At 44.9% G+C, this 13,566-nt stretch overlaps 1 protein-coding gene across 5 annotated transcripts in view; it reads left to right on the forward strand.

Moving 5' to 3' along the window:
- DIPK2B (divergent protein kinase domain 2B) overlaps positions 1 to 13,566 on the forward strand; it is a 370,971-nt gene that overhangs the window by 320,370 nt on the left and 37,035 nt on the right. For all 5 annotated transcript variants that reach the window (XM_053309380.1, XM_053309381.1, XM_053309378.1 and 2 more), the window contains one exon: positions 1,273 to 1,537. In XM_053309380.1, the coding sequence (XP_053165355.1) occupies positions 1,273 to 1,537 (265 nt within the window). The remainder of the gene's footprint in view (positions 1 to 1,272; positions 1,538 to 13,566) is intronic.

The following is a 13,566-nucleotide window of genomic DNA, read 5'->3' on the forward strand; positions in this document are numbered from 1 at the left end:
TACAAATACCAACAGTGGTTCAGACAATCTGCCCTCTCCCCATATGACAAAGGGATGCACCAGGAGGACTTTGGATGTCCATGAAAGTCAATGGGTGCATTCTTGGCATGGTACGTCTGTTTTTAACATGTAGAAGGGGAAAGTATCATTCAGTCCACCCCTGTGTGATTTGTATTTGGAATGATTATGGTTGATGAAGTTTGCTGTGATTGGGTTATATTTATCAGTGCTGTCTTTTAGGTTTTAAAACACAGTATTGTCTTTTTCTACTGTGCAATGCTGTGTGGAATGGTGGGGGTGGGGACAACCTGAGAAACTCCAGGTATTTGTTTTTGTTATGAGATTTGGGATCTCCCCACAACACACACACACACACACACACACACACACACGTACGCGCGCGCCTTTCACATGACCTACCTGGCGGGCAGGCAAAGGGAAGGCTTCACAAACCTTGCCTTCATTCCCTCCAGGAAGGAAAGGTGCATAATATGCATGAAAAGTGCATTAAAAGTGCATAATATGTAGCTAGCCAGGTTATAGATCATGCCAGCTTTTTTCATGCCGGCTTTTATGCATGAAAAGTACATAATATGTAGCTAGCCAGCTTATAGATCAGTTTGGGGAATATTAATTCTAGAGTTATACGAATTTGGCAGGACCACTGTGTACCAGAGCTTACCTGGGTTAAGGCAGCCAGACTGGTCTCTGGGACAACCCAAAGGGATTATTTTAAAAGAACTGCACTGGCTACCAATATGTTTCTGAGTGAAATACAAAGTGCTGGTTATTACCTACAAAGCCCTTAATGGCTTGGGCCTAGGGTATTTAAGAGAGCGCCTCCTTTGTCATGAACCCTGTTGCCTATTAAGATCACCTGGAGAGGTCCCGTTATGGTTGCCACCAACATGTTTGGTGGTGACTCAGGACCAGGCCTTCTCTGTGGCTGCCCCGGGCATTTGGAATATGCTCCTTGTTGAAATAAGAGCATCTCCATCTCTGATTGCTTTTAGGAAAACCCTGAAGACACACCTGTTTTCCCAGGCTTTTAATTGAAATTAATTTTAAACTGTTTGTTTTTATCCAATGAAGTTGTTTTAACTTTTTTATTCTGCAGAACAGTTTTAATTGTTTTTACTCTGTTTTATATTTGTTGTGTTTTAAATTGTGTACACCATCTAGAGATACACATGTCAGGCAGTATATAAATATGATAAATAAATAATAATAAGGTAGATTTACAGTATCATAATTGTTTTGATTTGATGACAGATTTGACAGTTGGCTTTCTTCAAGTTTAAAACTCCCTCCTAACTACCTGCCCTGCTACTCTGGGAACTACACAGATGACTCCAAAAGTTGGCGGCCAGTTGATATCTCCAGATTAACCACAAAGTACCAGCATGACCAATCTGACAAAAGAATCTGCACCTCCCTTACCCATGCTAAAAGCTGCAGCATTGAGCAAGCCTTGTGGAAGACTGAGAGATTCCAGAAATTGTTGAAAGCTAAACGTCTCACCCCCATCCTGGTTCAGGTTGGTACAGAGACCCCTGAAATGCACAATTAACATACAGAACACTTATTTTGATTCTACTTATTGTGACATCTTGGGAAATTAATATTTGTTTTGGTTACAGAATTTGGGATCTCCACTCAACACACACACACGTGTCTTACTCACAACCTACTGGGCAGGCGGGTGGGCGGACAGAGGGAAGGCTTCACAAACCTTGCCTTCCTTCCCCCCAGACGAGCATCCTGTGCTTGGTGGGAGTGTGCTTCGTGCTCCCACACAATCTGTGCTGCTCTGTGCAGAGCAGGGCAGATCCTTCCAAGGCCAGAGCAAGTTATCCTGGCCTCCAGGTATCCCACAGTGCACCGCACGCCAAGCCTGGGCATGGCTGTTCATGAGAACAGACTAAAGAGTCCTAAAGAAACAAGGCTTATAATCTGCGGAGTCTGGCTAAGCTTCTGCTAGTATTTAACTATCTGAATAAAGGAGGAAATAGTACTTGAAATGCAGGTTGGGTAGATTAGTGGTTCTTTTTTCTATTTTAAAGGTTTAAATTTGTGTTTTTTATTAATATTATAATAAGGGTAAACTTTATAGTTGTTATTTCACGAAGGGAGGTGCGCGGGAAGTCCATTTGTGTTTATTATGATTGTTAATGGTTATTATTGTTAAAAATTAATAAAAATTGAATTTGGGGGGAAAAAGGAGGAAATAGTACAGCAGAATAAAGAAGGAAACAGTTCAGCATACACAACATAGTCACAGTTGAAATGAAGGCTGAATACATAAACTATTTGCCAGGTGGTAGCTTACAATGGTTGCTTATAATTCTAATTATTTGCACTCTATTCATGTTATAGTCAACATGCATAAAATTTGGGAATAGATGACATACTGCACATTCTCCCATTGACACTAAGGACCCACCAGGACTGCTGTGCAACTTCAAAGGCAGTTTAAAGCCTGACCAAACTGACCCTGAAGAACCATTCAAAGCACCTGTCCTCATGGAATGTCCAGTGAGACGAAGTCAATCATTGTCCGATTGAAACTCTTGAAACTGTTTGACTAGTGCTTTCACCTGTGAAGGATATGTGCTTTCATATGGGACTGTTCAGGCTCTGACTAAAAGCCCTAAGTTTTTAACAGAGCTACTATCTGTATGTCGACAGAATGAGAACTAGCCACCAAGTAAATAATCCTTTCATTGAGTACAATGGCACATATGTGCAGAGTTACATTCCCATAGCACTGTGTGCAGACTCCTAAGCCATCCTGATGCTGCTCTGAGCAAGTGGTTGTGCACTCAGCACTACTGCCACTTTCCCCATTCACGACAATAGAGATACCAACAAACACTCATTCAGAGCAGTGTTGGGACTGCTTAGGAATCCACAGCAGCCTGGGTGCACAGCAGTAAGAGATGACTACTGCACTCTATGTGGGGCTGCCTTTGTACGTAGTCCGGAAGCTTCAATTGTTGCAGAATACTGCTGCAAAATTGGTCTCGGTCATCCCGTAGAGACCATATTACTCCGATTCAAAAAGATCTACACAGGCTACCAGTTGGTTTCCGGGCAAAATAAAAAGTTCTGGTTATTACCTATAAAGCCCTTAACAGCTTGGGCCCATGGTATTTAAGAGAATGCCTTCTTCGTTATGAACCCCACCACCTATTAAGATATTCAGGGAAGTTTTGTCTGAGGGTGCCACCAGCTCATCTGGTGGTGACTCAAAGGCATGCTTTCTCTGTAGCCTCCCCAGGGCTGTGGAATGCACTTCCTGCTGAGATTAGAGTTGCTCCATCCCTGTTGGCTTTTAGGAAACAACTAAAGACACATCTCTTCAGCCAAGCTTTTAAGTTAGTTGGTGTGTTTACTCTGATTTTTATATGTTTTAACTATTAAATTCTTGGTTTGTTTTATGCTGTAAACCACCTAGAGACTTTGGTAGTGGGTCGTATAGAAATAAAATGAATGAATGAATGAATGAATGAATGTAACTCTGCACATCATGTGGGCCACTGTATCTGTTCCACTTCACTCAGAGGTCAAATAAAAATGTCATCCTTCACCCACACTATAATATAAAGCCATCACAGGTGAATTTGTCACGCACATCCAAACGTGTACATGTGTACAGGCACTTGTGTGTATTGACAATATAGTGTCTGAATTATATGAATTGTTGCATCCTGCTAAGTGGTGAAGAGAATCTTGCCACCTCTTCTGCACCTGAGCAGAAATTCAGGATAACAGCAAAATATTCCCTTCACCATTGGGAGAAGAATGCAGAGAATCTGCTTACTAAATGGTACTTTTAAGCACATCATGAAGTAGCTTTGAGTAATCTGCTGTCAGTAAATTAGAAATATAGTAAACATTAGAGTCTCATAGCAGCAACAATTATTTATTGCAGCCACTTGAATCAATAGATGACACAAGTTGTGTCTTTTTTGGTTTTTGATCCCTTATAAGTTCTGAATTAGTTCAATCTCTGAAACTAAAGCAGCTGTTCTCTGCTTACTTTCTAAATTAGATAAATAATCTGGGGTGGGGAAAGCCTAGCTGGTGGATAGCTGAGAATCTGGAACAGGCATGTAGGAACTAGATGACCATTCAGTTCTTCCAAGTCTGTGAGGAAACTCTTGTTGCATAACAAGCTTGAGTAAATAGCAACGTGATCTTTAATTCCTTGGACCTGCCTCCTATGCATTGGTGCCGGAGACACCCAAAGGGCAGAGCAGCACCTGTTGCTTCAGCTGATGCCTATGGCAATGCCATTCTGTGGGTGCATCGCATCAAAGCAGGACACTGAAGGGCCTCCAGGATTTCTTTAGGCACAGGCACGGTACAGAAACCCTGTGGTACTCCCAGAGTATCAGACACTTTGTGGCGTAGAGCCCAGAAGCATCCAGCCAGAAGTCTCTAATCTCTCCCCCATCTATAGCAATGTCTGTCATGCGAGAGGAAGTCTGTTGGCTTTTTTTACTGAATTCCTTCAGAGTCACACAGGTTGAGTGAAGGGATGCATCTCATGTTCTGTTCCCAGTGTATCAGGACAGCTGCTTCCTCCAAAGGACAGGAAGAAAAGACTCATGAGATAAAGAATGGTGAGGCATACAAACACTAAGAAAGCAGCAAAAACACAAGCAGGAGTCAATAGGATGAGAAGAAAAATGAAAGCAGCAGCACCATTGCCCAAAGCTGAATAAGTGGCAAAGGGCAGGATTCTGCCTACCTCTTATCAAAACATAGGGGAGCTATTCTCAAGACCAGGCAGGCAGGCAGGGGAGTGGGCAGGCAGTGGGAGGCTGTGCAGTCCTTACCTTCCACCCAGATGAGAGAACAATCCCTGCTGAGAGTGCCGACCACGCTCCCACGTGGCCCAATCTCTGGAAGCCGGGACAACATACCCCGGCCTCCGGGTATCCTACAGAGCACTGCGTGCCAAGTGACGGGATTGGGGGATTGCCCCAGGGGAAGCCTCTCTAGGTGCCCAACTCTGTGTCAGCACAGGCTGTAAGCAACTCGCACTGACACGCAATCCCAGAGCCTGGGTTAACGGAGCACTCACGTCATTTACCCCGGCTAAAAGGCAGGCTTGGAAGCCAGGTTTAGTGCCGCAGCAGCACGGAGATCCACGTGGATCCCGGAGGTTCTCATGGGCAGCCAAGCCCAGGCTTGGCTGCCTACGCCTGGGCTTGGCTGCTCTTGAGAACAGCCTCAGGATGTTGTTGAGGGTTTTTTTTCTCCACAAGGAGAGCTTTCACTGTGTTGAAAGGTGCCAGTTGCTATTTGCACCAGAGGCAAAGAACAGCCAGAAGTGCTGCCAATTATTAGGATGGAGAACTAAAGGTGTGGTTTGAGAAATGAGAACAAACACTATAGAGTTGGGCAGTGTGCATAAGTACTGCTACACTTCAATTTTATTCCCTGGGAAGGAAAAATGACACCTTTCAAAGACATAAACCACTAAGTGAAAGAAATCAAAGTGAACGTGTGTGTGTGTGTGTGTGTGTGTGTGTGTGTGTGTGTGATAAAACACAAATAGAGATCTGCAAACAAACAAAAAATGCCATGGTTCCCCAGCCACTAATAGGAGAGCTTCTTTTCAGGGTTCCAGCCATCCTGGAACAGGAATCTTATAGTGCTGATTGGAGATCACCTAAATATCCTCTCTAATAAAACGCTTAGTGTCCGTCCGTGGACGGACACCAAGCGTGTGTTCGTGCCTCAACTGTTCTGAGCATGTGCGGAGCGCATGCTCAGAACAGTCCAAGAGAGACACGACGGCCAGCACCTGGCAGCCATGTTGAGCGGCCACAAACGGCCGCGCTGAAGAAGCTGGGACTGCGGAGGAGGGAGAGACTGGCTGAGGCGGCAAAGGACCGAGCGGCAGGAGCCGCCAAACATCTTGGGTGGCCAGAAAGAGCCGCCCCAGGAATCCAGGAATGGGCCCGGGCAGCAGAGGGCCCGGCCAGAGCCGCAGGCCGCGGTGGGTGGCGGGCCCGCTGGAGCCCTGGGTGGCGGGCCCGGCCGGAGACACGGGCCGCGGTGGGTGGCGGGAGGGGGAATGGCGGCGGGGGTCCAGACCAGCCCAGGGAGACGGAGGCCGGGACCGGGGGCCGAGCGGAGGCCGAAGAAAACTAAAGGTGAAAATGCTGCCTTTCCGCCCCAAGCGCCAGTTCGGAAAGAGGCTTTGCAGAGGGAGGAGCACTGCTTGCGAGCTCCTCTTTCCCTCTTCAATTGAGGTCTTCCTTTGCTCAACTGTCACGGGCCGGGGTAAGGTGGTTTCGGAAGTTGGGAGGGAGGGAGGGTGGGACTTCGGCGGCAACGGCGGCGGCAGTATTTTAAAAAAAAATCAGAAAAGGGGAGAGGAAAAGGCTTCAAAATACTAGTATAGTGATAAAGCACATAGATCTATCTTTATCTTTAAGCACATAGATTTATCTTTTATGTGCTCCATCACATAAATTAAGGGTTGGCAGCCAACCTCGAAACTGAGCAACTGAGTGTAGAAGAGAGGTTTCTGAGGGCAAAAAACCTCTCCTTTTTCTTTTCCTCTCTCCTGAAATGTACTCATATAATACCAGGAGGGGAAATTTTAAACCTCATGGAATACATTCCCCCAATCCTAATTGCATCCATTGAGATACAGATGCAGGGTTTTGTTGTCCACTACTACCATGGATACTGAGGCAATGGGGGGGGGTCAGGTTCCTGGACACTGAAGATAAGGGCAAAAATCCACAAAAAACACAACCTCAAAAGGCAAAAAAAGAGTGCCATATCGTACTCTGCAGGTCTCCAGCTGTCCAGGAATGCCTCCCCTAATCCAAATCCCCCCATTTCCCCACAAAACGTTGTGGGTGGAAATTGCTTTTGGGGGGAAACTGAGCCACAAAATGGCTCCATTGCTTACGGTGTTGGCCTGAAATGACCTCCGAGGTCATTTCCGGCCATCCCAGCCCTGCAGTAATGTGAAATTAATTCTTTTTAGTGGAGTTCCCCCCAAGGTCAGGTATGCCAAGGTCGGGTGTCAATTACCCAACCTCACAGATACCCAAATCCGTGAATATCAAATCTGCTGATAGCACGGTTCTCCTGTTCAAGGTTCAAACTAATATACATTATCTGCTGTGCATCCCTGTGGGATCCTAAACATCCAGATACAAGCTTATTTGTGGGTGGCCCCATTTTCCTTTGAAACAAATAGTCATGGAACCACCCAGGTTGCTTTTAGAGAGAACAAGTGGGGACCTGCCACAAAATGCTGCTGAGTATCCCCAGCCCTTAACATGAGTGCTCCTGTTCAAGACTACAGCCAGACTGGGACAGGAGCCTTGCTTACTTCAATGATCCTATAAGCTCCCTCCATCCCCCCCCCAAATAATACACAGGCTACCCAATAAAGTAATTTAATGTATGTTTACTATCTCTTATAAAACAGTTACCTTTTTAAGAACATGAGGAAAAACATGGAATCTGTTTCCCAAAGTGTGTAATGTTAGCAGCTTTGTGTGTGAATGTATAAACTTCCCTCCCACAACTGAAACCTTCAGAATTACATGGCTTAACTGCCGTCAAATGTAACCACACAATCTGCCTGAGTTCTCGGTCTTTTAGACCAGGGATTCTCAACGTTGGGTCCCCAGATGTTTTTGGACTTCAGCTCCCATAATCCCCAACTAAAGGCCACTGGGACTAGGGATTATGGGAGTTGAAGTCCCAAAACATCTGGAGACCCAGCGTTGAGAATCCCTGTTTAAGACCACCGCCTACATTTTTCTTCCTCAAGGCAGAAGTGAGAGTTACCAATAAATCCAGGATTTTAGTCTGGACAGGGCAGCAGCATGGTTTTGTCCTGCACATAAACAAAAGGTAGCAGCAAAGATAGGAGTTCCTATCTTTGGCATTCAGTGTGAAACCTGAAGATTCTACTATAGGCAGTAACATAAGTTTCTCTAGTGTTTTCTTATCACAGTCATGCCTAAGATTCCACAGATTCGGGAAGCTCATCATGCCAGTGTTTTGTTTTTTAGATTTTAATTTTATTTTAATGAATGTAATTACTTCTATGTACCTAGAAAGTCCCCTAAGTATGTAGGAATCACGATCTTATTTTTCAAAAGCCCCTTTCACTTCCAAATTATTAATACTAATAATAAAACAATAATAACCTTGTTAGCTGCCACATAAGAAATTGTTCTCTGGGTGGCTCACAACACAATGTTAAAACATCCAATAAAAACACATAACACAATTTACAAACATGAACAAATACAAAGTTTTAAAACTTGCTTTTTAAAAATCAATTTTATTTTTATTTATTTATTCATTCATTCATTCATTCATCCATTCATCCATTCATCCATTCATCCATTCAGTTTTTATACCACCCATCCAGAAAGGCTCAGGGCAGTTTAAAAATCAAATTTAAAAAGCCTGAGTGAACAGAAATGTCTTCACCAAGTGTCTAAAAGAACAAAGAGATGGTGCCAGCTGAACCTCACTAGGGAAGCTGTTCCATAAATGGGGTGCCACCATCAGAAAGGCCCTCTCCCTAGTAGCCACCCACCTCATCTCATGTGGCAGGGGCACTCAGAGCAGGGCCTTCGAAGGAGAGCTTAAGGTCCAGGTCGGGACATATGGGGCAAGGTGCTCTTTCGAGTAATTCAGTCCCAACTCATTTAGGGCTTTAAAGGTTAAAACCAGCACTTTGAATTGGGCCTGGAAATGGACTGGGAGCCAGTGCAGCTGATAAAGCACTGGCATAAAATGATCAAAGTGCGCAGACCCAGTTAATAATCTTGCAGCCCTATTTTGTACCAACTGCAGTTTCCAAAAGCAACCCCACATACAACACATCAAAGGCAACCCCACATACAACACATCACAGTGATCTAAGCAAGAGGTTACCAGAGCCAGTAACTATGGCCAAGCTATTTCTATGACTTGATTAGCAAGCCAGAGGTTACTGGTTCGAATATCCACTGGTATGGTTCACAGACTATGGGAAACACCTATATCGGGCAGCAGAGATATAGGAAAGATGATGAAAGGCATAATGTCATACTGCAGTGATAAACCCCTCCTGTATTCTACCAAGAAAACCACATGGCTCCGTGGTCGCCTGGAGTAGGGATGTGCATGGAACCGACTGGCCCAGTTCGGTTCGAGTCCAGACTGGACTCGAACTTGACTGGATCAGTTCGGTCTGGCACCCCTTAGAACCCCTTCCCCCAGTTTGGTTTGGTCTGGAGAGGGTTCGTGAATTTATTTATTTATTTATTTATTTATTTATTTGGGTTTTTAAAAAACCTTTAGCCCCTTGGGGGGCTTCCTCTAGGCCACAGGGAGAGGGTCTGCAAAGGTTCCCCCTCCCCCCCCCACTGGCTTCGGTCATCACTGCTGCGACCTGTTCGCTTTATTCGGGCCTCCGTATTTTTGCACAGCAGCCATTTTTCCTGTCACTGTGCATTTACAAATGGCCTCTGCAAGGCCTGGCCCAGGGCTTCGCAGAGGCCATTTGCGCATTTTTTTAAAAAAACAGAGGTGTCAGTGTAACCAAATTTCCCAGAAAACAGTGTTCATTACCTGCACAAAAGGAAATTAAAAACTGACATTCATCTACCTATGTTTCCTGTTCGTAAACCAAGGACTTTCACCAATGAAAATTTAGACAAGACACTCTCAGGAGCCCTGATACCATTTTCAAAGAAGAACATTGCTAGAAGAACTAAGTAAAGTGACTGCGTGAACAGAAACAGATTGACTTTGTATTTTTTAATTTGAAAGGCAATGCCCCCCCAAAATAAATCCTATCTACCCATCCTAACATTTAAATGATATGTCATGATTTCCCACCCCCACTGGCTCTCTCCCGAGACTCCCTTGCTCCACAAGATGGCAGCATGAAACATTTTGCTAGAGCTTTGTTGGCAAAATAAAACTGCAGCTGTGCAAGAAGTATGGGAAACCCCATCTGGCAAATAAGATTTCCTATTACAAGCATGTAGTTTCACAACAGTCAAGTTCAGTTGCTTTAAGTCAAGGGCCACAACCAGCTTTTTATTTAGAAAATGTATGTGTACTGAAGTGGGAGATTTGGCATGTCATTTTCTTTTCTTGGGCAATCCTCACATCTCTTCCTAAGGCTTATGAGAGATATTTGGCAGACGTTGATGCCTCCCCTCTCCACTCCCTCCTCCCCCTGTTCAATTTGGATGAAACCCAATCCCTCTTGGCTGGCCTGTGCCACACAAACATTTCAGAGTGCAAAATCCTTCATGCACACAGTACTCTCCATTTGAGCACTCCCTTGCCTTGGAGCTGATCCAGTTTCTCTCGCAGGCTAAAGTTTCCTCCCTTTGCAGAAGGCGCCAGCTAAAACTCTATGTAAGCTCAACATTTGCTGGAAAGTTAAACTCCAGTGCCAGAACAAGGGAGAAGCAATCAGAACCGGGGACTTACATACTGGATAAGGCTCCCTCCGCCTTATATTTTCCAAACCTTTTAAATATGTACAGCATCCTTTTTTCCTGCACAAACTTTGCTATTGTCATATAGCAGGATTTTACTATATAATGAAACATCTTGAGCTGTGTTAGCCTCAAAAAATTTTGCTATGATATTGAAATGCTGGAAATTATGGTTTGGTGAAGTGATTTGTGTAGCATAGGGATATAAAGTTGCGCTGCCCATTTCCGTTATGAAAGGAAATATACATTTTGAACTTCAAACTTCCATTGGAAATTGAATGAATTCAGATGTATATCACCTTCTGTCTCAGATGCTCTGAACAGGTACCTTCTTAGTTATATTGTTAGTGGTCATGAATATATTTTATTCTGCATTATGATGTATCACTTTTAGTCTGTTAACTTTCAGATAAGTTCTGAGGCAGGTCATTCTAATTGCAATTTCTCAGCGGGGGGAAAGTTAAGGCCTACACTAAGAAGAAATGAGATGATAAACCTATTTATGGATTGTGCCACTTCAAACTAGAGGTCTAGAAATCACATGACTGAATGTTCCTCCTGTCAGAGTTTTCCTTGCCATGTTTGGTCGTGGTCTTTTCTCTCAGTTCTCTCCCCCCGCCACACACACCACACACACAGAGACACCACTATATGAAGGGTATCGGCCGCAGAAGGGGTGGGGAGCGGGTTGTTTTTCACCCTGGTCCAACTCCACCCATCAGCAAAATGAGTTGCCCCCATACTCTGTGGGAGCCTTTAAAGTTAGCCAGCTCCCATCTCCACTACCTCATCCCCAGCCACCTGCCCCTTAAAAGAAGCCCTGCATCCAGGGCAGTCCTGAAATCCTCCCCCTGGCCCCACTCCTGTGGGTCCTGCTGTTGCCCCACCTGCTGCCTCAGCAATGCCGCCTGGGCGGCTATCACTCCAAGCCCTGCCCCCACTTCCAGCGCCGTAGCCTAGCACCGTAGGAGAGTGGTGGGGACAGTCCTTCCCTAATTGCCACCAAGCAATGGCCTGTTGAGCCATGCCAGCCCAGCCTGGGGAGGCCAGCTCCCCAGCCTCCTTGCTCTCCAGGTCATCCAGTGAACGGTGCTGCCAGCTCCCAATGAGACCGGACACTCTGCAGATTCCCTCTTTGTGATTATGCCACTTGGGAGTTATTCACACATGCCTTCATGCCACAGGGTATCTGAAGAGTGAATCTGCTTCACAGCAGAAGAGTGAATTCACATCTGTAGAGTGAATCTGCTTCACAGCAGATTCACAAGATGGTTAATTCAGGGGATTAAATGGACAGTTCACAATAGGGTCGGCTCCTCTCCTCAATGCCTGGCAGGTCTTTTTCCTGTGTGTTCCCAAAACCTGTACTCCAGGTTTTCCCTCCAACCAATCACAAATCACATCAGAGAGGAGGAGAGCAAGAAAGCTTTTTTGTTATTAGTTTGACAGCTAAGAATGGAAGAACGGCATGATGAGCTGCCAAGCAGGGGAATCAAACAGCAAAATGCTTAACCCAAGCCTGCCTAATCTGACTCAAATCTTTGCTGAATTTTATAATGAATTTGCCTTTGTGAGTGAATGTCTTCATCACCTCATGTCCACCCACCCACCCACCCCAGACCATCTAAGAGGCAGGGAAGTTTCAGGTGAATTAGCTCAGACATAAAGGTCTCAGGTTACATCAAGCTGTAGCCTCCATTCTGCAAATCTAAAGCCTTTGTTAAGACCCACATTTTGCAGTTTGTGCTTGCGTTTAACTCAGGCATTCTGTACTCCCTCCACAGAATTTCACCCATCTGCTACAAAAAACCAAACAAAAAAACCAGCGCTTCAAATTGCAAATACTCCAAGCAGACCATACCAAACACAGCTGTCAAACTCCCCTATGTTGGGTTTTGAAAAACGCCGTGACCACTCCACACATCAAGGGAGAAGCAGCAGGGCATAACAGAAGCCCCATTTTCCCCAAAAAAACTGCTGAAACTAGAGGACTTTTTAAAAGACGGACATATTTTGGGCTAAGCCAGAATGTGCAGCCTTGATTCAGTGGGAAACAGAGTCATGTCTGCACTGGTCCCTTATAGCCCTCAGGGACTTTATGGTAAAAGCAGCTAATATGTGGACTGGCACACTCCATTCTGGAGGAGATTTGAAGTAAAAGCCATGTCTGTAAAGCCTCCTAGGAAGTATCTGGGCTTCCCGGGAATCGGCGGAGGGAGCAGGGTGACACCTCCATTAAATAAAACAAACCCATCTCTTCACATCAAAAATTAAACGCCAAAAAGAAAGGTCCTAAATGACATGCCAGTTTTCTATCTGCAGATTGTTTTGTTTTGTTTTACATGGAAGATCATTCAATCATGTGCTCTCCCCCACACTTACTCCCCCCCCCCCACATTCACTTTACTGTAATAGCATAGCCCTTATTTGCTTCTTGTAAGAAAAACAAGGCCTGAAAGACTTCCCAGAGATGGAATGTAGACTCAGGCCTCTCAAGTTCAATGTATTAGATCACTGTGACAGCTCTGCCAGCCACTGAAGTGGTTTGTTGATAACACTTGTTTTCTCTCCCATCACAAGGAGCTACTATCCCACATTGTGTAGGACAGGTCTGTCATCTGACAAAGTGTGAAGGATATGCTATAGTCTCTGTGTGTTTGTTTTCACTTCACAAACACTTCAACAACCAACCAAATTCTTACAAACTTAAAGAAGTATCAAAGCACACCCATCGCTATATTTTTATGGTGCACATAAATAAAGTATGGCAATAAAAACAAGGGGTTCTTAACTACGGGTGTACACAAACCAAAAATCATGGTTTGGCTCGAATTCGAATTGAACTAGAGCAAAACCATGTGCTGCCAAAGCCAGTCCGGTCCATTGACCAAACCAGTTCAGTGGCTAATACTTGTAAAGGAGAATTCGGTAAGGATTCCCCTTTACAAATTCAGGGGTGGGGGGACCCTGGCTTCAGTGTGAAGGGGTAGTGGCAAGAGATGTAGTGAAAAAGTCTCTTTACCCACCAAGCACACTGCCCGTGCTTCTCTCCCACACCCCCAGGCCC

The sequence above is a fragment of the Hemicordylus capensis genome, chromosome 3 (genome assembly GCF_027244095.1).
Source record: "Hemicordylus capensis ecotype Gifberg chromosome 3, rHemCap1.1.pri, whole genome shotgun sequence".
NCBI classification, from domain to species: Eukaryota; Metazoa; Chordata; class Lepidosauria; order Squamata; family Cordylidae; genus Hemicordylus; species Hemicordylus capensis.